This window comes from Paralichthys olivaceus, chromosome 8 (genome assembly GCF_024713975.1).
Source record: "Paralichthys olivaceus isolate ysfri-2021 chromosome 8, ASM2471397v2, whole genome shotgun sequence".
Classification (NCBI taxonomy): domain Eukaryota; kingdom Metazoa; phylum Chordata; class Actinopteri; order Pleuronectiformes; family Paralichthyidae; genus Paralichthys; species Paralichthys olivaceus.
In genome coordinates this window covers 6982380-7009478 of record NC_091100.1, presented here as the reverse complement: position 1 = coordinate 7009478, position 27099 = coordinate 6982380, and the positions used below count along the sequence as shown (strand labels likewise).

The following is a 27099-nucleotide window of genomic DNA, read 5'->3' as shown; positions in this document are numbered from 1 at the left end:
TCCTGCCCAGACAGCCACCAGGGCACAACTTGCCGGCAAGTGAGACCTTTATGACTTGCGACACTGTAATCATGGGCAGCACCTTCCATTACAAGGCCTGGCTGACAGGGTCGGCCGACGTGGGTGCCTGCTCCGCCGGCGGAGACAGCTCGGTGAAGACGAAATGATAATGGCTGGCATTAATCGAGTCAATTACACTGAGCCGTGTCTCCCACAATTCATCCACAGTTCAAATAAATAAATATGGATGTGCGCTGGAGTTTGGAGGGAAACTGGGCTGAGCAAGAGGAGCGAGGGGGAGTGGTAACCTTGGTAGAGGGGCAGCATTGCTAAAATCACATAATGGCAAAAAAATGGCAACGCACATCAACAGAGACGCAGCCAGAAAATAAATGCATTTTAATCCCATCACTGAACCTTATTTTGAAAATTGCATACGCAATCTTCCGGCTGTTAAAAATTGTGGTTATCGCTGCAGGTCGCTGTTTGTGTGATGCTGATTCCACAAATAATGAGGTGGGGGGGGGGGGAGAGGAGGGGGGTGGTACAGTGGTGGTGTTGTACCAGTGTCAGCCTTATCTAAATGCTGTAGTTGTTGTCAGATGATGCCTCTGCTCCCCTCCTCCTCTCCCTCAGTGGGTTGAGAGGGTTAACCAGTATAATAGGCTGGAGAATGGAGGCTCATTACAAGATATCAGCCCTATGTTTATCAATTAGAGTGACAGAGAAAGGTCTAGTGGTGCTGCCTCTCCACAGCGAGCCTTCAACACGCCGACTGACAAAACCAGGGTCTCACAGTTCTGTCGGAGAACAAGAGGGAAAAACAAAACCGGCAGAGATGTTATTAAAGTGCTTCATTTGCAATCTCTTGACACTGGTGGCACATCAGGGCTGCACACTCTCCAAGGCTGGGCCATCGCTCTGCGAGAATCTCCAATTTCTCACATCCGTCGACAAGCGCTCCCAGAGGCTTTCATTTACAAACGGGCAGAAAAACTGTCCAGCGGAAGGCGAGACATCAGGCTTGTCCTTGTCTGGTATCAGAGAATGCAAATACACTACAAATAAATTCCTCCTGGAACACACTGGAGGTCTTGGGAGACAAGAGGATGAAATGAGAAAGCAGGATGGGGGGGGTTACCAAACAAAAGTAGATGCCGAACCAGACCGCCAATTGGTTTCAAAGAGATTCTCTTGCACTTGATCTCTTGCCCTCGAGTTTTCAAATTGCAACATAAAATGTCACCAGGGGAATTCAGACAATGGGCCGGGGAAGAAACGAGTGAAAGGAAGAGGAGGGAGAGAAAAATGAGGGCTTAAAAGTACAATGGCGAACAAAAGTCACCAAATGACAATGCCTGACAGCCACTTCAATTCTGAAATGATGCTCCTGTCATGCCGTGCTCCCAAGTATTGATTTTTTTTTTCTTCTCTTCGAGCGCCGGAGTAAAAAAAAAAAAAAAAAAAAAAATCAAATCCAGTTGAAACAGATCTGTGCTGCTGGCATCAGCTCAGGGCTAGTGGCCATCAAGGTTAACGCAGGCACAACACTTATCAAAGTATCTCTCGCCTCCTCCCCTCAGTGGCTGATCTTTAATGGACTGGTCACCATGCTCAGCTGGCAGCCTCTTCATCTCCGCTACCCAGAAACCCCTTGTCTCGGCAGAAGTGCACCCTCCTTTCACAACATCAGTCTGCGTTGCTGCCACCTTTGCACGATGACTCCGGCTCGGCCTCAAGGTCATGTCAAGTGAAAAATCATACATGTCCGCCGGAGGTGAAAAATAGTCAAATGAAAGGAGAACGCCACCAGATGAAAAATACACAGACCCTGGATTTGTTGTAGGTTGAAAGTCTGAATAAGTGGTGGGGGGGAAGGCACCAAATTCTGAATGTGACTTTTAAGCAGCAGGTTTAATTTTCTACTAAATATAATGAGCAAAAAGCCAAATTCATGTGATTTACTCGAGCTAGAAAAACGTTGTCAAATGGAAAGTTTTATTCTGAATTGTGAGCTCACCTTCACCTGCTCAAACTGAATTAAAAATATAAAGAGAATGTCTGCCTGGCAACTAAAGAGACTGTGTCAGACTGAAACAAAGAGGTAAAGTCATATTGGGGGTTAGCTGGTCACACATAATGATGGGAGCTGCAGAGGAGGTACCTGGGGACTTCATTATGCTGACAAGACAGCGGGACTGAGCCTACTCTTCACCAACCATCCTCCTGTACTCCAGTTCTCCCTCTTTTCTTTCTCCTTGGCGCTTGAATGAAATAATCCATTTTGTACAATAAAAAAATAAGCATCTATCAAGAGCGGACAGAAAGCAAAAGAAAAACTGTATTTCCATCTCAGGACTACGTGAAATCCCTCGGTCAAGTTTACCTTTTTGAAAACGCAACCCTATCCTGATGGTCGTGCCACAGATGTAAACACCATTTCCATTTTTCCCTCATTCTCTTGACAACAGATTTGCCCTTAATGAGATGCCTGGGCATTCAGCCCTACTTACAAACTACATTACAGTTGCGACAATTACATGACAGTAAGTTACAGTTGGTGGCAGCCATCACTCAGTGTCAGGAGAGATGGGTTTTAAACATCCATGGGAGCTGTGATACTCTGGTTCTCCCATATGTGTGTTTGAGTGACCTTGTCCAGTTGCTTCTGGTTCAAGAAGTAAAATGAATCAAGAGGTTTTTGTGCAATACGTAGGGCCCGACAAAAAACACAACAACAAATATATTGAACTTGAATAAAGAATATAAACATAAATACACACCTATCCTGCATTGTTTAAGTTTTCATATCAGAAAAAACATCAACACTGATACTGTCTGTCAAAGGCCCAGAGGTAGCCCACCATGACGCCACCTGTTGTTTGATGAGGACACTGCATGCTCCCCTAAATCTACGACACCGTTGGACAGTACTAGCTGTCAATCACCCTATACCTATGCCCCTATGCATATCATGCTGCATCTTTGATTTGACTCTAAATAGCACAGTGATTAACAAAATGAACATCATGCTGCATTGAAGAAGACTTGAAACTAGTAATCAAGACTATAAACTACATCGTGAAATGTTTACTGACGTTATAAACCAAGTGAGAATTCGGGTCATTTTTTCATAAACTTCCATAACAACCACCTTCTTTTCGCAACCATTGGAGTCGCCCTCTGCTGGTCACTTGACAAAATGCAGGTTTTGGGCACTTCCTCATTGGCTTCACTTTCTTTACCCGAAGTCTACATCCATTTTGAATTACAGTGCATGTGAAAGTCTCCTATCAGCCAACTGGTAAATCAATTGGACTCCAGTAATAAGTAAACCTATCCACCAGCTAGTTTAACATGTATTTAAATCACAGAACTAAGCTCTGATAGCACATCGCTGCTCAGAGTCTCTCTGTGATGCTCAGCTCTGTGAGATGCTCTGTGATGCAGCTTCCAGAGACCAGTGTGATGATAATAGAACACAATGAGCATCAGCTCAATGTTAATGTCATTAACGTGGGGGGAGAAGGGCCAGATCGTTTTACAAGCAAAGCAGAGGGAAGACAATGACGCCAAGCACTAATTAGCCGCTGTCGTCTGGCTTTCACAGAATCTCTCAGACAGTCAATTCAATTACTCTATATAACAGCACGGGGAGGAATCTAGGGGGTGTATAAAAAAGATTGAGCAGAAGGGTAAGAAAGAATAGAAATGACTTGGGTCTTGCTCACTCTTCCCTATCTGGACCTTCTGATCTGCCCTTGTGGCCCTGAGCCCACCACATTTCATCCCTAATGAACACCCCCATAAAAAGAGGGAGTTCGATTTCTCTCCCCTCCTTTCTATCTCTCGGGCTCCCTCTTCTTCCGGCTCCTCTGGAAGATATCAGAGTCCATCATTTGCTGTGCTGGGCAGCAGCATCCGATCTGCAGATCTCCTTCACATTAAGGATCCTATTAGATAGAGAACCCTAAAAGGTAATTGGATTTCCTCCTAGTTATCTTCATCTCTGTTTCACCCTACGCCCACTGTAATAACTTACTCTCAGGGCCAAAGATAACTCAATTCTGTCCCACAGAGAGCTGGCAAGAGTGTGAGCGAGAAAGGGAGACAGACAGTGAGAGAGAGAAAGCATATGTTACGTCTCTGAGGCAAACTGGTATCTAAATCAAAAGACTCCTCTATCAATGCCTTCTCAAGGATATCAACTCTGGCAAAGAGCAAACATAAATTTGTTTTAAGTGTAAATTATGCTCATTTCTGGTGCCTTCCTTGAGATTTGCTGTTTTACAGAAAGAAAACTTCTTGTGTGTGGGAAAGATGCAGATTGGTGCTGGGTGACAAACTTATTCACTTCCAGACACACCAACAGCCAAAATGAGTCATTTTTCTTAGACTCACAAAACAATTACCAACCTATGGTGTCACCACAACACAATACAGAGGAACAAGGCTTTAAAAAACTGGGACATAGCTGAAAATTATTTCAAAACCCACAACCCCCTACCCTCTGGGGGGATGTTTCATTGGCCTGTTATTTTTATTGTGGCAGTGCAAAATGAAACCGTTGGCTCCAGCAGGCTCAAGCTGAGCTTGTATGGAGGCAAAAATCAATACAGCAATATCAGAGCAGGACTTATCAGGGGTTCACTTCTTCTCAGAGGTCACTGAGGAATAACTGCATTTAAGAGGGGAATTCAATTGTGAAACGTAGTTTGGGACGTGCTCTGCTGGGTATCTGATTAAGGACGGCTGCAAGACTGCAAACAAAGAGAAGGCTTCAAATGAAAACACACGAAAAATACAAACATGGGAAAGTTATAGGTTTCCATTCGGTGTATTTCTGCTCTCAATTGAGTAATAGTTCATGATGGAGATAGTGCTGCTTCATACAAAAACATGAACTCTGGCTGTATTGGGCTACACATAGTGCTGTGTTAATGGAGCCCACAACGTCCAAGTTTACATGGACAGCAATACTGACCTCATTCTGACCTTATTTCAGTCATGACGTTTACCTGGGTTGCCAAAAAATATTCTGTTAATATTCCTGATCACATGTTAAGGAGCGTCCTCTGATTATGACTCATGTCAACATTTCGTCCTATTAATGGTTAACACTGTTAAACCCAGGCAGGGGTCATCAAGTCGTTGGTAACTGCAGTATAATGATGTTGCAAAATGCTGCGAAAACTCAAATATGCCATTATAATACAGACGTGTACATGTTTACAGTATATGACTAAGATCGTCTTGATTCCATTGTTGCTTATTATTATTACCAGACTGTATATTTGGTTAATATCAGTGATTACATAAACATAATCAGTGTCTTGATAATGAAGATATATTTATATATTTTACATAAATGTTAATATATGATTACTATAAATGTAGAAAGCACAGACGAGAAGAAAATGTGTTAATAATTCAACAGCACAATAATCTCCCTGGTTCCCTGTCGTTTGAACATTCCTACTGAACATGCATCAGAGACTATTCATTTTGTGCACGCTGGAAATCAGACAAATAGCTGTGCACTTATTGAAGGTTTATGTAAAAATAGGCCATGGATTCTGCAAAGTAGCTTTCTTCTATGTCCAACATTTCTTACAAAAGATTTGCCTGGAGAAGGGACAGAAGAAAATAAAGAGAATAAACAGAAAATACTCCAAGAAAGAAGATGTTAGATTTGCAGAATTTAGGAGAATCTCTTGGGTGCAATGCTGACTCAAACTACTGTATTCCAGGATAGGAAATACAGACGGATGCCAGGGAGTTTGAAAAATGCAGAAGGGATGGGGACATGGTTACAGAGTGCATGTGGCCCATGGCCACGGCAAGAGGCCGAGGCAGAGCAAGACCATTTGAGGCTGTCGTGTGCAGACTGGCTGCCAAGTCTGTCCATCCATCTGTCTGTCTCGGGACACACACACACTAAGGTTTTTTTCCTCATGTTGCTCTTGTGTCAGATGAAAACAGCTGCCTGCCCTGACTTTCTGCACATTAACTTTTACAACAGCATTAATACTGTTACTCCTTTTCATTGAGTGGACATGGAGTAGCGTACAAAAAACCCAGAGTAGAACTGAATCATACTCTGGCTCTGTGTTGATAATCACGTAGGATGATGCAGTGCAAATGATTGACACTTGGAGCAGAGTGAGTAATAAGGAGAGCAGGATGCCAATCACACAGAGAGGCAGCCTGTACCGGGAAGAGAGCAAAACATATCTCAGACAAAACTTTGATGTGCACGAGTCGTGCCCCCACCCCTTTTTGATTGACTTTCAACACTCTTGAGGGAATTTGCTTTAGCCGAATGTAAGAGAGACCCTTCCTTGAACCTTTAGAAAAGCATCACATTTTACTGCAAAGTGGGGGCCGGCGGCGGTGGGGGTTAGGAGTTGGTGGGGTTACACACAGTCAGCCCTTCAGGCCAGCACCTCTCAGGTCTGTCTGCAGCTTTTAGTGCTGGCAGGTTCCTGAGAAATGAGGGAGGGAAGGTTGGGAGAGAGGGGAGGATGCCATATTCCTGTCACTTGCAAAATACACCCCCTGCGGGAGTATAATGGACAGGATCTCAGCAGGACAGGAAATTATTTTGGTGAGATCTAGAAAGCAGAGGAGGGGAGTGCAGCAGAGTCGGACTGGGGGAAAGGGGCAGCGAACGGTGCCCATGGGTCAGGATAGAGTTGGCCCGGCAGCTACAAGTGAATGGCGGCGTTTGTGCTGAGAGCTGGTAGGAAGAGGAGGGGTAGAAGCTATGTTTCAGGGGCAGGGCCTGCAGTTAGACAGAGAGGCACAGGGATAAATTAACACTACACAATGTTTGGTTAGTGATATGTGCCAAGCGTGATCCTCCAGCCTCAGACCGCTTCAGTGTGTGCGTGAGAGAGTGTGTGCTCGCGATTAGCACGGGTTATGTTTGAAAAGTAAACATTTATCCTGCAGGTTTGCTGTGACAGATCCTGAAACTTGACGGACAAGTCATTGGATCAGCTCCTCTGTGCTCTCACTGACTCCTTGTTTTCATTAAGTACATTCACTGACAGAGGATCGCAGTATCAAAGTATTAAACACTTCTATCAAGGGAGTCTTACTGCAATGAGCCTGGAGCTACAAATGGACTTTACTGTCTGCACATAGCTAGTCTAAAGATTTTAGAGAAAGATATGAGACTGATATTATGCTGCACAGTAATCATTCATTACTCTGGTCTAATAACATCCCCGTATTCTGAGGCTACTCATGATGAAATATGTCAATGGTCCTTACCAAAATATCTTTACATCCATCTGTATGAGAAAGTGTGTAGAGACCATGGCTGAACACTCTTCTACAGAGAAATGATCTTGATCTTTGTCAAGGTGATGATGGCTGTACAACTTACTCACTTCAGGAAATCGTTGCCTAGTCAGCAGATCAGACTTTGAGACAAAACCACCAAAAATGAGACATATTGAAACAGCTGCACCTGAAGCTTAGTCATCTTTGCAGGAGTTTGGGAAGCTACCGATTTTAGCTTTAAAGGTACAGCGTGTAGAATATAGTGATATCTAGAGGTGAACTTGTAAATTCAGAAAGGTTTTAGTTTGTCCAGTTTGGACAACAGTAAAAAAAATATGGCGGCCTCCAAAATCTGATATGATATATCAGCATATATATGATCAGAAAACATAAATACTGATACTGGAACATATCAGCCGGTGTTTACTGGCCAACCAATACAATGGTTAGGCTCTAGCTTAGATACTTGTCAGTGGTCATTTTCGACTGTGCGTGCGTATCCACAGCTGTAAAGCATCTCACCTCAAACTCTGCATGTTTGTGGATGTCTTCAGCTCTCTGTCGGCTGAGGATGAATTCAGCTTCATTAGCCACACGCACCAGGTGGTCCTTCATGGTGTGACTCAGCAGCCTGAGGAGAGAGGAGATGGACGTCAGCCCAGAGGATAATTCTTAACATTTATTTACATGTATCATTTACATTCTTAAGCACGGTACATGATTGAAAATGTATTCAGAACTGAAATATAAGATCGATGCTTAAAAAAACAAAATCATAAAAACTTGATTTTCAGCACATGCAAAACATCTGTTTAAAACTGTGATGACCCAGAGACAGAACAACCATGTAATATCCATAACATGCAGATAAAGAACCGTGCAAAATGAGCAGAAAATCTAATTCAGAGACAAAACCAGACCAGATATATTCTTTAACATGGGTGCAGGTGCTAATCGATGTTTTAATGATATGCATCTGACAGGAGGGAGGATCTGTGCGCATGTTGCTACATGTGTAGTCTACCTCCTACCTCTTCTTATCAGCGTTGATGAAACATGCATGTTATGTGTTTGCGTGTGTGTGTGTACAGGTCGTAGAAGCCTCTCTGCAGTCCTAAAGGTCACAACTGTGCAAAGTGGAACAATAACAGACCAGGGGCCAGAGAGGAGGGCTGCGGGGCCCAGGCTGGGACTGATTGAGGGGTGGGGGTGTAGGGGTCAGGAGATGACTGTAACCTAAGCCTGCTGTTTCAGCACAGGGTAGCAGGGGAGCGGAGGTGCTGGGGCCTCTGCAGCCTCTATGGCCCTCACCAGGCCAGGCTATCAATAACCCAGCCAGTGCCCTTCTTTATGGTGCTCTGCTCTCAAAACTGTAGGCTGCATATGGACAAAACAGACTTTTTAAAAAGCAAAAACCAATGATCTGACAAATTCAGCTCTAATATGTGGATTTACAATGGATGAATATAATAATGGCTCGTGATTACAGTAAAAAAAACTTTGGCAATCCTGAGAGCAATTTCAAATGTTTGGATTTAAATTGTTAAATTGATAATTCCTGTATTAAATGATTATCCCAGCAGACATGCAGCTGTGATTTGATGTCCACTGACTTCCTGCTAAGTTTAAACTGTGCTCTCTTTTTGTTTTTGAAGATTTTATGGAAAATGAATGAAAGTGTCTTGATTTGTCCTGTGTTGTTTTTAAATGTGTCCTGCACCCTGATCTGTGGAAAACGACATTTCTCTACCATGTATGTTGTGATGTGTATTATAGAAGTGACAAATAGGAATCTGATCCCATATATGAAAACAGTTTTGCACTAAAAACTGACTTCACTTCACTTTACACAGACTAAGGTTGTGGTTCCATAAGAGCCACATCACTGAGGTGAATCACAGAAGTCCACAAACAGCATTGTTAGCCTCATTAGCATTACAGTGGATTAGCCTCTGCTGACTACAAAAGCTGAGGATCAACAATGGAAAGGGTGATCCTCTAAATCAGAAAGTGAGATTGACTGGGAATGAGATTGGTATTAGGATGGGAAGGATCAAATGTCTGCATTACTGAAATACATTTTCAAGAGACAAATACAAGACAGAAGTGATGATTACAGAAAGACATAAACTGACAGAGGGTCAGAGGGAAATCAAGAACGGTTTCCAACGTGTCACAGAGAAACCGGTGATCAGAGCCCCTGTCACCTTCTACCTCGCCCCTCTCCTTCTCCCAAATCCCTCTGGGATGAGCAGGTATTGAATGGAGCCTTGAACTCAAGAGTCCCCAATCCTCACGCTGCCAAGCCCCTCTGCACCGCCAGTCATTGATCGCTGTCCAGAATCCTGAATAGCCACCTCATCACAACGGCCTCAGGGACCTTGGAGGGCCTGAGGGACTGTGAGGTGATCCAGGGATTGGGAGATTGGAAAGTAGCCGATAGGTGGAGGTTGGAAAGATAATGAAGAAGTGCTGCTGCAGGGGGAGAGGAAAGCACTCAGCGGGTCGGAGTTACACACCTGCCTTCGTTGACCAACTCGATGAAGGCGAGACCTGCATTCTTCTGGATGGAGTTCTGCCATTCCTACAAGCAAACACACACATGTCAATGACGGGACCAGAATAAACCAGTTGTAAGTTGGGAAAGGAATCTGATACATTAGGAAGTGGATCAAAATAATGGCCTCTGTGAATCCATTCCTCACCGGCTTTAAAAGATAAATATTAAGAAAAAAATATACAGCAAATGTGAAGGCACTTGCTGGGTGATGGTATAAAATAAGTGCAAAGTGCAATGATTTTTTCCAATATCTTGTCAAAAAAAAAAACCATCCAGTACAATATCCTCAACCCTGAAATGAAATATTCTTGTTTATCTGAAAAACTGTTCACCATCCAAGAGATATCCTGTTTACCTCGTCCAAGGCCCAACAGTCCCCTTGAATTTAATCAAGCTGCAGAAAATAAACACAACTATAAATATCAGTTCCCTAAATGCGCTTGATTTGACCAATTAAGATCCATTACTATTCCCTGGAAAAACGGTTAAAATGTAGAAAAACACCCGATCCCACAATGTTAAAAAAAATTCCTGGATTTTCCCCTTAAACCGGATCCGTACCAAACTTTTATTACATCCTTCCCCGGCTCATACCACATCCTTAAACCAAGTTTCCTGGAAATCCAGTTATTTTTATGTTACTTTGCTTACAAACAAACCAACCAACCAAAAACCAAATGGACGGGTGAAAACAAAACCTCTTCAGCTAATAAAATCTTTTTAGATTTCCAAACTTTTAATAACTAGAACCTATAGAAAGCTTTTCTTGGACACACCCAGGTAACTCAGGGGTTTACTCTCTCTATGCTTTCCAGGCACTACACACCACTAATATAAAATAAAACATCATCTGTAAAACGCATACCGACAGCAGAGGCAACATAATCAGCTGGCAAACCAGCAGAAAGGAGTGAAAGAGCCGTGTCGAGGGTGCATTTATCACAAGCAAATTCACAAATTTCCTCCTCTCTTTGACCAGCGTTATGGTTCGAGGTGTCAGTCTAAACAATCTGAACTGCAGCCGTGTGCGACTTTAAACCCTCAACTTCGAAAGCGACAACGAGAGACAGGAAACTCAGCGGTCATCGTCTCCCATGTTCTGTTCAATTTTTCAACACCTTCAACACAACCGTCAAAAGAATAATAAAGCAACAAGGTCATGGGGCCTGTCTGAACCTCACGGCGCTTTTTCCCCTTCTTCCTCTCTGGGGAGACGAAGAAATTATGCACACAAAAAAAGAAAAAAGAAACACAGCCTTAAAGGTCGAAGCTACCAAACTACCTTTTTGAAAAACCATTAATCACAGATTAAACTCACTCCACATTCTGCATTATACAGCTTTCACTTACATTTGTGGATATACTCTATGTAAGATAGTAATTCAGTAGTGATAGAAATAATCAATAAAAACATATATATATACAATATATATACAATATAATATATCAACGAACAGCCCAGAACAACTAAATAAGTTTATTTAAATGACTCCTGAAACAAGTATGAAAGGAAAGACATGCAGAGAGTGTGTGTGTGTGTAAGAATAAACTTTTTTGAACTCTGCTGTCATCATCTCTTGAGCTGATAGAGGAAACTGTGTGTTTATGTAGAGACTGGCCTTTCCCTAAACCTAGAGGGCCCATGGGGACGAGGATATCAGCGCTACGAGGAGGAAGGAAAGATCAATTTACAAGGACTTCTAATACACATCTAAACACATTTATACGGATGTGATGATTTTAAAAACTGCGGCGTTTGTATGTAGAACCATCAAAACCAATCACACGGTCAAGCCAAGAGAACGTGCCTGCTCACCGTCACTCTCCAACGACATCATACAGACAACAGGCCAACACTTAACCTCGATTCATAACCGCTTTTTATCCTGCAGGGCTGTATTGGCATTGACCGTGTTTACAATATATTCAAAATAAAGAGGGCACAGAGGGAATAAAAGTCCGGGCCTGAGAGTGGAAGCAGTGTTTTGGAGCAGAGGATTTTGCGGTTCAGGCTCAGCTTTTGGAGGAAGTGTGAGAGTAGCTTTGGGACTTTCTAGTTGAAGCACAGACTGTAGTTGAAGGACATTAACCATGAGCGTTCGCCTGTGGCTGTGGGGACAGTCCGGACCGGGACAGACTGTGCGAGCCAGATTTCAAATAAACGCCACAGGAAGAGAAGCCGTAAATAGAGTCGTACTCTCCGGAGAAACAGAAAAACAGTAACATTAAATTTCCTTTATGTGACTTCTTCCTAAATCCTCGAGGACTTTGGAGGCAGGAGTCTTAAAACTATAAAACTAAATGCTTCTTCAGCAGAAATAAAAAGATTATCGCTCCGAAAGGCTTTGGTTCTAAATTAGGTTTGACTAACGGCGTGGAGGCCATTGGCATTTTCGTGGACACTGACAAAGGTGATAGCAAGACTAATGGTGTCATTACGGGCTAAGAAATGGCTCCTCTAGTTGAATTAAAAAAGCAATGACCCTGATCTGAGGGACATCTCCCGGTGACAAAAAGGAAACAGGGACAGGTCAGTGATAGAATATTGGATTTTGGCCGCCCTGGTCAGCGGTGTCACAGCTTTTATGGCCGCGATAGGGCCATGACCACAGTGCTCCTGATGAGAGGATACAAGCAGCCATTTGTGACCTCTCACCTTTAACCTGACCTCCCAACAGATGATAGGACGAGAAGAACGGCTGTCGTTTGATCCTGATCGGAAACTTCTCAATGCACAGAAATTCTGACAAAATCAAATATATCTAGTCAAGGTTACGTTTTGTTGCTTTTTCTTTTAAGGAGGGGGGGAGGGGCTGAAAATAAGAATCTATTCTTGAAAAAGCCTGTCTCAATGTGAAGTCAATAAAAGAACTCACGGTCTGTGTTCTATGATGGTGGCATTGAGTCTAAACACACATGCCATGCACTTCCGTCATTACAGCTGATTATCCATAATCAACATCTAAATATACCAGTACCTCTGGTGAGAAAACACAGACCTCCCGAGCAAAAGCGCCTTTCAAACATTAGGGCTTGCCACAACACAAGGAAAACATTTCCCAACACCGGAGAAAGAAATGCCGCGGCTCGCCCGAAATAATAAATAAGTCAGCTGTGCTGTTCGGTGGCATCACTCCTAATCACAAGTATTTGTTGATTTGAAAGGCTTTGAAAGAATACCACTTCAGACGGGACGACAAAAACCTAAATCCTCACGTCAAATGTGGCAGTGCAGCTAAAGCAAAAAGAAAGAGGCTGAGAGCTTCTGATTTTTTTTCTTTTCAAACACAGAAAATACATAAAAAATGCAATAAGACTAAAATACGTATCAAATAGAGACTAAATTAACATTTTAAGCGTAATACATTAATAATACATCTGTCTGATACATTTTTATTATTCCAATTTTTTTTACCGGATATTCAGGCGTTTCATTTTCATCGATAGCACAGTACAAGTGTGACCTGGGGAGAGAAAAACCTGCAACCACTGCGGGAGGACTCAAGCCTTCTTATGCAATTCCAATAACAACCCAATCAAGACAATCGTTTGAATAAGACTCGTCAAAGACTCTTCAATGCAAAGACTGTTTCTGATTACCTTAACGAGATCAAGGTCACATTCAGAATAAGCAGTAATCGAATTAAGACAGTCGGACTATCTAGAAATGAATACGTCTTAATTGCATTATAATATTCTAATAGGAGTTTTCTCAACATCGTGGGACATCAAAATACTTAACGCTGATGATGAATGCCCAGGATTAGAGTGTAAATGAGCAGTAGGATGATGTGAATCATAATCAGACTATGCTCTACAACATGTAAACGGGAATATGAATGGAATATTATATTACCAATTCATCTAAACATCATAATCGAAACAATGTCCTATAATGAGGTCAGAATATTGCAGTCCATAGACACGCAGTCAGTGACTGCTGCTACATAAAGTTCATGGCAAACCTTGACATTTTGAATTAAACCTTTGTGCACTGATGACCACAAAATGAACAGACAAGGAAACAGTTTATTATAGCTGTGTGACCTGAATGTTTATGAGCAGCAATCTGATATAAACAATGACTAAAAAAAACACCCGTGTGTGTGGATGACAAAACGTAAAATTACTGTCAGAATAAACTATCAAATGTGTTTATGTGAATCATCGCTCTTCTGACTGACGTATGAAAAAAGTTCAGTAGTTTGTTTCTTGTTCGTTCTGCTGTGTCTGAAATAATGTGTGTGTGTGTGTGTGTGTGTGTGTGTGTGTGTGTGTGTGTGTGTGTGCGTGTATAACTTGAAACCCGTGTGTCCACTCTATAGCTCTCAGCGGTCCACATGTGCATGTTCATATCTGTTTAAAGAAAAACAGACTCTCGTATTTGGTGTTTGCGTGATCAAATTCACAGCTGAGAGAATATTTACTTATGTCCAAATATTTATGCTGCAGCAAATATTTATGTTTCAGGGTCTCTGAGAGCTTCATGGATTCACACTTTCATGGCTACACAAATACAAAGAGTGAATAAGACGGGAACGTGGAACTCCCGACACTTAAAACAGACAAAACAAAAACGTTTTAGATCACAGAGGTGCACATGAAAATTAATATATCCTGTAAATTTCATGAGCCAGAACTATACTATTTTTTTCTATACTATTTTCTTTAGCTTATCTTGCAATCTTGCATATGTTTGTTCACAATATGGAAGAAGATTTGAATAATATAGGTATAACAGCTGTTTCAGCTCCACGTGGACCAGATGTTCAGAATTCACTGTTTTTTGTTCAATTATATTTATTTAATTTAACAAGAACTATAGACTGTTTTCTACAAAACAGCATTTTGCATATTTTGCAGCACAACAAACTTTGGGCGACAGGACTGATTTTGTTATAATAACTCTGTGTTTTCTCAGCTAATGGTCAAAATCAGAAATCATTGGAAACAACAAATAACCTGATTTGCTGAATTAAAGGCTGCAATATAGTTTAGACTTAAATGTCAATGGCATCAAAACATTTCATGTAGGCTAAATGCATATATGTTGGGAAACTCTCAAGCTACGCTAAATTTGTTTTTACTCTTGTTAGCTTGTTTATGGGATTGGCAATAGGAACCCAGCACAAGAAGTGGATGATGCCAAATAATTCAAAGCCTGAATCCTTTCATTGTGGGTGTGACAGGAAGGAAAGAAAAGGCACAAAAAGAACATGGCAACTTCAAGGTTATTATGCAATTATTATACATCCTTTTTTCCAAATCATTGTTTTGTCCCTGCAAATATTCTCCAGGCAGGAGATTGCAGAGGGGGACGTTGATTACTGCATTTACAACCAGAAAAGAAAAGCATGTAACTTTTCCCACATGTCTGAATGAGTGATTCTACATTTGTACCATTTGCTTGTAGCTCAAAGAAGAAAATATCCGAAAAGCAATTTATTGCTCAAGAAACAGAGACAGAAAACAGAAAAGTTTGGACAGTGGTTTAAAAAAAACTCTATATACTAGACTTGGACTAGAGGTCAGATCGGGGATAACTGCATTGAAATGTCTTATTTTAAAAGTAAAAGTAGAAGAATTTAATATTTGTTTTACATCAAAAATGCAGGTCTGAACTAAGGGGCCATGACGTGATTTTATCAGCAGGACGGCTGAGAGAGGATAGCAGGGGGAGAACCATAAGATCACATTCCAGGGTCTCATAATGGGACCTGTCTGGTAGGAAAACATTACATTACAGTGACTGTCAGGAGGAAAAGCTCTGTCAAGAAAATTCATTGATTTGAAAAACTAATATATGTTGTGTATAAATAACCAACCAGCGACGTGAGGCCCTCCAGTCCCGTGCCACTTGAAGCCAGCTGATTGTAAAACCGGAGCCACATTAAAAGACACTGAATTTTTTAGGAGACTCCCGTCTTATTCTCCCCTCTCAGCTAGACTTCACTTCCTGTCAGGAAGCCCCCCTTGATCCCCAGCTCCTCCAACGAAACAACCCCTGCCGCCCCCGCTCTGGCTGCATAGTTGGCAACGATAGGGAGCCGGCAGAATTAAGTGCCAGTTGGTGTTGCTGTGTTTTCCCTACATCTCACAGGAGAGCACCTTTTCAAAGAATATACAGCGTGATATTACTCTCGGAACTGCAGAGCAATGGCAGGGATGTCGAGCCGCGTGGCGTGGCTGTAAAGAGCCAGCGGAGCGGATCGCGGGGTGAGGGCGAGCAGGGAGGGATCGAAGAATAACACTTTGATTTGCACTGATCTTGAACCTTGTGTGCCTCCTTAACTGCACAGCGGGGTGTGGGCCTGACTGTGAGGAAAATGATGGGGAAAGTATTTCTGTCCCTTGGTTTCATCACATTCCTCGCCACTTCTCTCACCTCCAGGTCTGCATGTGGTTCATACAACATGGTCTGCTCTAGATCCATCAAAGCCTCACTTACTGGAGAGAAGAAGAAATACGTCCACTGACAGATACAAATGACTATTTAGCAACTCAAACACCAGACTTAACTGTTTAAATAAGCAATGAAGAAAGCAACCTGTGAATACTTAATAAAACACAGAAAAAGACTCTACCGTTGAGCTGGTTGTTTTTAGCAAGTCTGTTGCCTTATTTCCCAGATTATACTACCAACCGTACAGACTGCGCACTTCTGCCTTATTCTGCCTTATGCAGGGGTTTTAACCTCCATACCTGCGCCGCTCTCTACTTCTAACCTGGAGGTCACAGGGTCGAGCGTCAGGAGGAGCCGAGTGTTTGGGGAGGTCAATGTCTTTTTCCCTGCTGACTGAGCGAGAGGTGCCCATCTGTTAAACAGGTTAACTTTGGTGAGACTGGCTGGGAACGTTCGATAATTTGTGTCCATTGGATTAGGAAGTTAACGTTGATGTTATTGAATTACTATTAAAGGATTATACGCATCAGTGGACACAACAAAATGCTATTTGCTTGGATCACAGACTGTGTACGAGTCGACCAAAGACGTCCGATACACCACATATTCCAAAATAATGAACAGGGTATAATAAAGGATTGGTTTGCTCTCTAGTAATGAAGCGGTTTAATTTTCCTAGATTTCAGATATTCATTTCTTAGTTTTCTGCTGCCACCCCAATAAGAATAGATGTGCTTTCATGAACTAGGCTTAATGTGAACACAAATATCCAAATCAGTTGGACATTTCCCTCGGGTAAAATATCCAGAAAATGTCTGAGTGAGCCCAAGTATGAATGCAGCAGTAAAATATCCGGAAAATGTGCAGCTAGCAAGTGGGCCTGTTTTCCAACCTGTGATGCAAACTAAATAAAAATAATATAAACTAAAATAATGCAGAAAATTATTTATACACCATATCCTGTATGCTCTACTCAGGTGTCCAACCCCAAAAATGTCCTGCTGTCGTCCTCATACACGAAAAGCAAACTGAGTTTCTATCTGAAAAAAGGACTCTTCAGCCGTGTTAGCATCTTGACTACCTTGCTATAGGTTTTACTGAGGTACAGGAGTCTTTTGAGCTAAATGCATAGCCTCAGCACACACAGGTTTGCGTTTAGCACATAATCTTGCTTTATTGTGTTATAATGCTATTTTTTTTTTCTAATTAGCACCAAAACAAAGTATGGCTAAAGCTGATGGGGATTAGTTGTGGTCCTGCTACATGAAAATGTAAGGAAATCACCAAAGTCATTGGAATTTATGCTGATCGGGAAATTAATGTTGAGATATTTCAGTCGGGATCAAAGTGCTGGACTGAATGACAGGACAACATTGCCGTGGTAGAAAAACTCAACAGCAACATCAGTTTTCAGAAACCATCTCCTCATTGAAGAGCAGTCTGTCCAATCTGGCGTTGACCATCATGAAACCAGCGCCTCCCTCCACTCCACAATTCTCTCTACCTTCCCTCCACGTACAGGATGCACCTCTGATAAATGGCAGAAGGATGGATGGGCTGACAGAGGGGCCGGACAATAATGGCTGATCTACAGGACACAAATGCAGCTACTGAAGAGATTTATGGGCCTCTGCTCATCGTAGACTGTCCAGTATCCGATGAGATGATTTCTCAAAGCTCTGGACGGACGGCAGCTAGCGCATGGGAGAGCTCTTTCTCTTGTCCCGGCGCATTATTTATTAATCAGATGTTTTTGGGTGGAAGCCATTTCAAGAAGTGCACCAAGGAAACAACAGGCTGGCCATAAATATGACAAAGACGGGAGAAAACAAGTGTGAGCTGGAGAGTAAGAGTGTCCGAGTGAATCAGGGGCATCAGAGGGGGGGGGGGGGGGGGCTCTTTACATCCAAGACCCCCAGCAGATGTGGTTCACTAGAGAACTCTTATGATATTCATGTAATATGCAAGACCTTTGAGGAAGCCATCACAGCCAATAACACTAGAAGACTTATGATGCCTTGATGCTCACGTCATAAATATCTCTTTTTGGCTTTTACTTGGAATCGTCTAATTAGCACCTACCCTACGAGAAGCAGGCTGCTGTTAACTGGAAGAGTAAACTAACTATTGTTATAAACATAAATCTGATTTATACATTGATCATTACTATAAATAAACTGAATAGATCTGAAACTGTTGGCATAAAATTAATCTGGATAAAATTTGACACTGGATTTATCGTTTCTTTTTTTTTCTTTTGCAAAAGTGCCAAACATTCCTTGGCTCCAGACTCTTAAATGAGGTTCATGTTTTTCCATCGTCTTTTTTGGAGTTTTAGATTTTTGGTTGGATGAAACAAGCTGCTAAAATATGTCAATTTGTAGTCTGGAAATTTTTTCTCTGCTTTCTGAAATTTTATTGATCGAATTAATCGAGAAATAACTGATTAATCATTTATGTACAAACAAAAATTAAGTTACAACCCAAAAACATGGTTGAAACCCTACACCTTTACTTCCTGGGAAATTGTATTAGAAGCATTGTCTTGAAATTAGGGATGGATTATGATTTGTGTGATATAATATATAATTCATATTTGATTTCATAATCTTACATGTTGTAGTTTTACATTGTTCACTTTCTTATTGATCAATAGAAATAGTGAATAAACAAAAACGCAGAGAGCAGATCCAGTAAACTCAATTTTCGCGGAGCACTCTGTTACAACAACAGTTTATGATCATTAATCCTCACTTTGTATATTCAGGATCAATATTGCAGCAGAGAACAAGGCAGTGTGCCACCCCTACAGTTAATGTCTGATCAAAATGGTCCTTTAATTGGGAGCACTGTTGTCGTTGTTTAGAAATGGAGCACCATCAAACAGCGGTTTACAATCGCCTCCTCAATGCCGAGCTGATGTGGCCGCCAATGCAACTTTCATAAGATCCCTGATTAAAAACTGCTCTGCGGTCCCTCGCCTCCTGACCCCTCACCCCGGCACCACTCCATCTCAAAGCTCGGGAAATTAATTAAAATTTCACAGGCGATGGTATCGCATCACGTCTCCAATGGATGTGTGGGGGGGTGTGAAGAAAAAAAAAATCAATCAAAAGCATCTCCATCTACTCCCTCCATCAGCTGTCTCAGAGGCAGGAAGCAGTCGCAAGATGGCCACGGAGGCACTTCCTGTGAGGGAATTGAGTGCTTCCTGTGCCGGAGGGCCCGGCAAACTTTACTAAATAATGTCATCAATCATCGCACTGGCTCACTCTCACTGCCCCACAAGGAGAACCAACACACAAATAATTATACATCGTAATTTAGCCCAGAGGAAAGTCTGTCCCTGGTTTCCTCTCTTCCCCAGTGAGAGGCAACGTATTGCCCCTGCCCCCCCCTCCACCTCCTTCTCCCCTTTACACAACAATAAAATTACATTTGCATTAGCTGTGAGAGAATTTGGTTGGATGATTTATTGAAGCAATCAACACTACGCTGGCCAATCCCAGGCCCTCTCTGGGAAAGCGAGTGAATGAGTGTGTGTGTGTGTGTTGTAGCGATTGGGTGGGGTCGCTTGCAGCTGAGAGAAAAAGGAAGAAATAGCTTGGGCTGGGGACCAAAGGGGGAAGCGAGGCATGAGCTGTGCAGCGGCGCAATCACAGAGATTCTGCCTTTGATTAGATTAGCATTAAACAACACCCTGACAGATATGACAAATAGCTGCATTAGAGCCTGTCATTCTTCTCTCTTTGGTTTTCTATCTAGCTTTCACTCCTGCTACTCCGCCGTCTCTGGACATTACGGAGCTCGGTTCCCTCAGCGTGTCCCACTAGCACAAATCCATGGGCACCAACTGCCATGCACGCAGATGTTTAATCTGACTGCATTAGCTTTTTTTTTTTTAGAAGAAGAAACCAAGTGAATAATGGGAGGCAAATAGGGCATAGGGGTTAAAAAGGGGGAGAAGGTGGTGGGAGAAAAAAGAAGCCAGACGACAGGCACTATTTCTTTAAAAAATAAAGCTGATAAAAAAGCAGGAGCGCATCGGTGAGAGGTGTGTCATTAATCAGATGTGTTTTTTTTATTATTGGATATCTTTGTTTTTTTTCATGAGGTGCTTTAAAGAGTAAAAACACAAACAAACAGGGCCAGAGGGGAGGTATTATCTGTTGTCCTTGTCACTGTGAGTATTTGTGTGCGTTACACTATGAATACACTGAATAAATACACGTTTTGTATGAATAGCAATGTAAAGTACTGTATTTAGGTTTGCATGCAGTAGCTACGCAGCCATCAGTAGCTTTGTGTCTCTAAATGCTAATCAGACATCCTGGAGTGATCTACTGACATCTCCAATCATTGATCTGCCCACGCCTGCTTATGATCCTGGAATTAGTATTCATGAATCCGACAGCAGCTAAATAAACTTGGCAACAAAACACCCACAAGACAACAGAGAGGAGAGGGATAATCAATGCAAAGCACCATCAAATCTACATTATCCCTTCTCATCAGTTTCGTCGAAGCCACAAGGGCCAGCGCTCGGGTCAGAGGTGACGCGGACAGGTCGGCCACCCTTGACCCTCAAACCAATATTTGCGGCCGGAGATGCCTTCTCTCTCCGGTTTCTCTGCCCTCGCTCGGAGATGGGGTTGGGTGCGGAAAGGTGGACGGCGTTGGTGTAGAGGAAAGATAAGGCGCTGGATGGCTCACTGTCCACTCAGGGGGCTGTGGATTTACTGCACTCAAGGTGAGCCCGATAAATCAGACGGGGGGGTGGGGGGGTGGCAGACAAGGATAAGAAAAGATAAAGATGCCAGACTTGCCTGTGAACACAGAAGCATGACGAGCTCCACCACTGAGCTGCTGGACTTCATACACATCAGACCTGGAGGAAAAAACAAAACAAAGGGAGTCAAGCACAATTATTTTTTGGACTTTTTTATTTCATAAAGCTTCTTGGATAATGGTGGGACGAGTATCTACACATGCACAAACAGGGATAACCTAACATCGTGCCATCTGCAAGGGAGCAGACAGTATTGATGGACCTAATGAGCTGACATGATGTTACTGTAAACTAATACATATTTGGGCCTTGTATTACAAGCCTGACTTGAACAGCATATGTCCCATTGATCCCTAATGGCGGGCCCTGGGCTTTTAGGGGGCAGGGGGCCACCGGAGTGTCCAGAGTCTGCTGCAGAGGCACAGACGGTAAGAGGGCAGAGTAGCCTTTGGTCTTTCAGTTGCTCTTCATATGACATACACACATGCAGACAAACACACATGCATGCACAAGCACACACACCCACACACCTCCCCCTGCCCTCTCTTCAAGCCCCCCTGCAGCTATCAATCAACTTTCCATTTTGTTTGGTGGCAGCAGACATCCCAAACACTGCTATTAGTGGCCTGGCCTCTGACCTGGCCCCCTGGAAACCTTCAGCGCGCCGACCGGCTCTTGGCTCAACGTACACTCATCACGGTATTGGATTAACAAGAGAACTGGAGATGCTACTGCATTTAAATGAGGGGAGCATTTATAAAGATGCACCATCCTGAAGGTTTGCAGGGACAGCGGGGACGAGTGTAGCCATGCAGTGTGTATCTGTACTGTGTCTCAATGATGCTGAACTCACTTGTGCCCTCAATCAGGAGCTCTTGTCCATGGCTGCCCAGCAGGGTCCGAGAGAGAAAGGGGGCAAAGTCCACAAAGATTTCTCTCAGCAGAGGAGCCGCCTTCTCCAGAGCGTGCTCCAGACGCTCCGAGATACTGAAGATGTGGGAATGGAAGGCAAACGCCACATGAACACACACGGTACATGATGAGTAAAATACAAACTGGCATGTAACTAAAAAAAATTATCTCTACAAAAACTCTAGTTTTGTGTGACAGAGTAACAATCAGTGAATATCCATAAATAACTGATTGTGTGTGCTCACATGCATAAATAGCTGATGTGTGGTGTGTGTGTGTGTGTGTGTGTGTGTGTGTGTGTGTGTGTGTGTGTGTGTGTGTGTGTGTGTGTGTGTGTGTGTGTGTGTGTGAGAGAGAAGGAGAAAAGAAGATGAATCACCTCATATTGGGGGCTGTGTTCTGGGTCACAGGGGAGAGTGGGGGGACAGATGGCAGGCTAGCGCTGGCTGGAACCTGGCCGCCTGCTACAGGGGAGAAACCAAAGAACTCTGTTATTAGTCTGGATGTGGGACAAGAATAGGACGCTGCACGCACACGCACACACACACAAGCACACACTCAGCAATTTATTATACAACCAGGGTAGCACCATAAAATGGTGTGGAAACATGCCTCTTATGAAATAATACAATAGTCTCCATTCAAATATATAGAATTGGGGGATTTATGGTCAAATAGGGCAAGTGGGGGTACATGTATAATTTTATGGTTAGATAGTGGATGATGTACTCGGAGCACAATGTGTTCATCATGAGGTTTTCCAGTTGGAAACCTTTAAATTGCACAGAAAGGCTGGTAAGGTTTCACCGTCAGCTGTGATTGTACTTTATACAGCGTGATACTTATTTCAGTCATATATTAATGATATCAGGTATTTGTTATGAACACTGTGCGTGTAAATTCATCGGTGTTACACCTGTGTTGGAATGTGAGATGTTTAAAAAATTGCTGGTTCCTTTTTGAATTGTTTTTCCTCATTAAGTCATTACATACCAATTTACCCCTCTGGGCTGCTTTTGTGACTGTTTCATTATACAACTAAAATGTGCTTTACGACTTCATTCTGGAGACGGAGGCGCGTAAGGTACAAAGTCCGTGTTTGATTGATCTGGCAGTAAATTCACTTCCCTGTGGCTCATAAATAAGCTAATGCCCAGTTGAATATGGAGGAGGGGGATTCCTCTGGTGTTTCAGCGGCTTGTTTTTCCAGCCAGGACAGTCTCCGAGCAGGGATAACTCTTCAGGAATGACAGACAGTGTAATGTGGGCTGGAATGTGTGTGTGTACATGTGTGTGTATGTGTGTGTAAGTAAGGTGTTAAGCAGTGCCATGTGGGCCTGGTGAGAGTGTCCCTCTCGAGCTGAAGTAGCTCCTTCAAACAAAAAGGAGTAAATGAACGGCCCCATTAGTCCTCCCACTGCCCCACTAAAACACACACACACTCAGAAACGTATTTACTCAACACCGCTCACTGACACCAAACAACTGATGCATACAGCTTTAACACGTATTATTTCTCACACACACACGATTTGACAGTTAACGCACAATCTCCTAAACCCCATAAATTCCCCTCTCATGTCACTCCTCAGAGAAATAAAGCGTTACACATTTATACAGTCACACATGCAGAGAGGTGCCAAAAAGAAATGGCCAACATTATTAAAGTAAACATAGGAGTTCATAAGGTAAGAAAAAGACTTTAATTATTTTATCATTTCAGTGTAGCTCCTCCCTGTATCAGAGATTATTGTAATGTAAAATGCAAAGTGTATGGCCTAAAAAATAATTTATTTTTATCATTATATTGAAGTCAGTATTTTTATCTTACATTTATTTAGTTTTCTTATTTGATATTTTAATACATATATATATTTTTAAATGTACTTACTTTTATTCTATGAAATCAAAAACATGACATTTCTGTAATTAAACTGAATTTGTGTAACTGTAATTTTTCTTGCTGACCTCTCCATCCTGTATTAACTGGATTACATTGTACTAACACAGCAATATTATTCTGCCAAACATAAAAACAAGCACAATCTCTAAATAAATATTGACTTTTTCATTGCAGATTCATCAACGCTACAACTCACAGTAACACTGACTCGTCGATATCTGTGTGTGTGTGTGTGTGTGTGTGTGTGTGTGTGTGTCTGTGTGTGTGCGTGCATGCACTCACAAGCTGCAGAGTCTGCAGAGGTGCTTTCAGAGGCATCGGCTGCAGATACCACAGCGACGCTGTCAATAGGTGTCCCAGCTGACACAGAGGCAGCAGTGGCTGCTGGGACGGGAGTGGAGGTGCCTGGAGATGGCGCCATGCCGGCTTTCTTGGGTGCGACGACGACACTTCTATTGAGAGACGAGACAAATTATTCATTCAACTGTAACGTTGACAAATCTATTGTTAAGAAAATGCTGATGGTGCTGGAAAAAAACAACTCTGTTATCAACCCAGCAAACTGGAGGAGTTATCATCACTGTAGAAGTCCTTCACCTGGATTTATATTGGAAGATTTGTTCTGGATTGTTTTTTAATTCATAGCATACAGCTCATACAACCTAGCATACAATATATCTGCAGTCGTTACCTGCCATAGATGAATATTTGATCAATATAAGAGAATTAGAGCATCTGCTGTACAGACATGACCTTTGATACAATAGAATAATGAAGGCAGCTTTTACGGTTCCACTGCAAAGACCATCATTTCTCCTAATAAATTAAAATTCTTCTAAATTGGGTTGGTTGACCTAATTGTTTATACCCAGTTCGGTATGAATACCAAAACAATTATTATAATCAGTATAATAAATAATGATCACACCTTATTACAAATCATTACAAACCATTTTTTATACACAGTTGTCTGGGCGATGATAATGCTGCTCCTTTATATTTGTCCCTCCTGTAAAGTATCAGAAAGTGTCTCGCCTAGTGATTTGGTAGAACTGAGCTGAGTTCAAGTCCTATCTGACAAACAGCAGTTGGGAGGAAAGCAGCATGCAGATAAGCTGTCAGTTTAGAGCAGGGCTCTGACAGACCACTGGCCATATCAAAGAGAGCCTGGCCCCGCTTGTCAGTGCTGACATAAGGGAAGCAGGGTCTAATCACTGGTTACTGCTCCCTCTCAGAAACACAAACCAATCCCAGCTTACTGAGACATGCAAGCATGCATCAAATGCACATTATTTAAATATGGAAAAAATACAGGCTAAAGGACCAGCATACATGGTTGCACGTTCCCAGAGTGAGTGTGTATGTGCGCTTTTATGCACACAAGAGGGGAGAGTTGAGCCTGGTTGCCTGTAGTGCAGACAGATAACTGGCTGCGGAATCAAAGGCTGGTTCGGGCTGATTTAATGCAGCTGATCAGATCTATTAAAAGTTAATGTGAATGTTAAAACCCTGAACGTTGACCTTTGCTTCAAGTGATCTATGATTTGAGAACAGAGCTGCGGATCCAAGTGGCTTGATAGTTTGGTTTAAAAGACAAACACAAAGCGAGAAGGTCCACAGTGACACATGTAAAAAAAAAAAACGGAGGTACGAGGAAAATCAGGTTCGATCACCAGGAAGGTTGGAGATGTGAGTATCTGGTAACTTTGTAGATAGTGAGAGGACTGGGTGGTGGTATCAGAGGACCAGGGCGGCGCTGACGTGAAACACCCCAGGTGTCAACAGCAGGAGAGACACAGAGGACCCCTGCTATGTGGAGACAGAGTGTGTGCGTGCACAAGAGTGTGTCCAAAAGTATTTGAATATATGCATATGCGTGTACAGATGAACATGAGAGCACAAGCGTGTACGAGTCTGCCAGGGAACATATCCGTGTATGCGTTTGGCCTTCCATCTGTTCCACAGCAAAGGCCCAGTGAATTATTCAGCAGGTCATTAGCCACACTTATCATGAGTGGGCCGCCCCAGTCGATTAATCAGCCGTCAGCGGCCCCACTCAACCCACAAACAGGAGCTCAGGGCAGAGTGTGTGTTCATGTGTTTGTGTGTGTGTGTGTGTGTGTGTGTGTGTGTGTGTGTGTGTGTGTGTGTGTGTGTGTATTTGCTGAGCTGAGGCTGAATTATTTAAAGGCTTTAACCTACAATGGATAAGTGCAGTGAGCGCTGTGATTCCCGTAATCTCTCTATTTCAGGTAAAACAAGTGCAGGAATGAGTGAGGATGTGTCAGTGGTTGCTGCGTGTCTGTGTGTAAAAATACCGTCCTCCTGAGTATTAACCTCAGAGCCTGTGAGGTGGGGGGGGGGGGGGGGGGCTTACACCCCAGCAGAGCTTTGATGTCCTCGCTCACCCTCATTTCATGTGAGCCTGTGCACGTGAATCATCAAAATGTTATTCACTGACCATACACGCAGATGCACACACACATGCTACTTTAATATCAAGTCTAATAAACTGTACTCGAGCTGTGATTGGACGATGATGGCCGGTGTGGGCGGGACATTACCTGGATGACATTGGTGATTTATGAGTGGAGCAACTGGGACCTAAGGGTATGAGAATAGCCCAATCTCAATATTTTTCTAGTGTGCGAGTGTGTGTGTATACACACGGATATTGCACAGTATGTGGTAATGTGTAATGTAAGTACATACAGTGTATATACAGTATGTGTAGAAAACAAATTGGCTGCGTGTTATTTATTTGGGACAAGAGCCACCAGGAAATATGAGGTAAAGGCAGAAAATGTTTAACATTTTACATAAGTAGCAGAAAAGCAGAGGTCAGATTTTTAATTGTACAACATAAAATATGTATTTGTGTACAGCTACATGTGTATGTACATATTTAACTCATCTGCAACTTTATGTATTTGTATGAGCATATATTGTGTACGGTTATAGTGCAGCCTTTACCTTATGACATTGGGAGGTATCTTTTCTTTTGTATTTGTGTAAATTCTGCATTAATCGTCGTGCGTTATTTGTTTTTTTTAAAAGCTTAAATGCAATTTGATTTCCAGGAAACTTGGTGGAAGGATGACACGTGGGACAAGAAAGACAAACTTAAATTTTCTCTGATTTCCCAAAATATAATTTATGGATCTTGATGGGTAAAAAAATGTGGGCATATTTTAGTGGACTGAAATTTATGATGACTGTTGGGCGTTGGTGAAGGCATCAGC

At 42.5% G+C, this 27099-nt stretch overlaps 1 protein-coding gene across 6 annotated transcripts in view; it reads right to left on the bottom strand.

Annotated features, from left to right (window-relative positions):
* The window catches only part of lrba (LPS-responsive vesicle trafficking, beach and anchor containing), a 173105-nt gene that overhangs the window by 94376 nt on the left and 51630 nt on the right, over positions 1 to 27099 (bottom strand). For all 6 annotated transcript variants that reach the window (XM_069529934.1, XM_069529936.1, XM_020101206.2 and 3 more), the window contains exons 30-35: positions 24140 to 24309; positions 22334 to 22418; positions 21896 to 22029; positions 21080 to 21141; positions 9810 to 9874; positions 7813 to 7921 (exon numbers count right to left, since the gene is read on the bottom strand). In XM_069529934.1, the coding sequence (XP_069386035.1) occupies positions 7813 to 7921; positions 9810 to 9874; positions 21080 to 21141; positions 21896 to 22029; positions 22334 to 22418; positions 24140 to 24309 (625 nt within the window). The remainder of the gene's footprint in view (positions 1 to 7812; positions 7922 to 9809; positions 9875 to 21079; positions 21142 to 21895; positions 22030 to 22333; positions 22419 to 24139; positions 24310 to 27099) is intronic.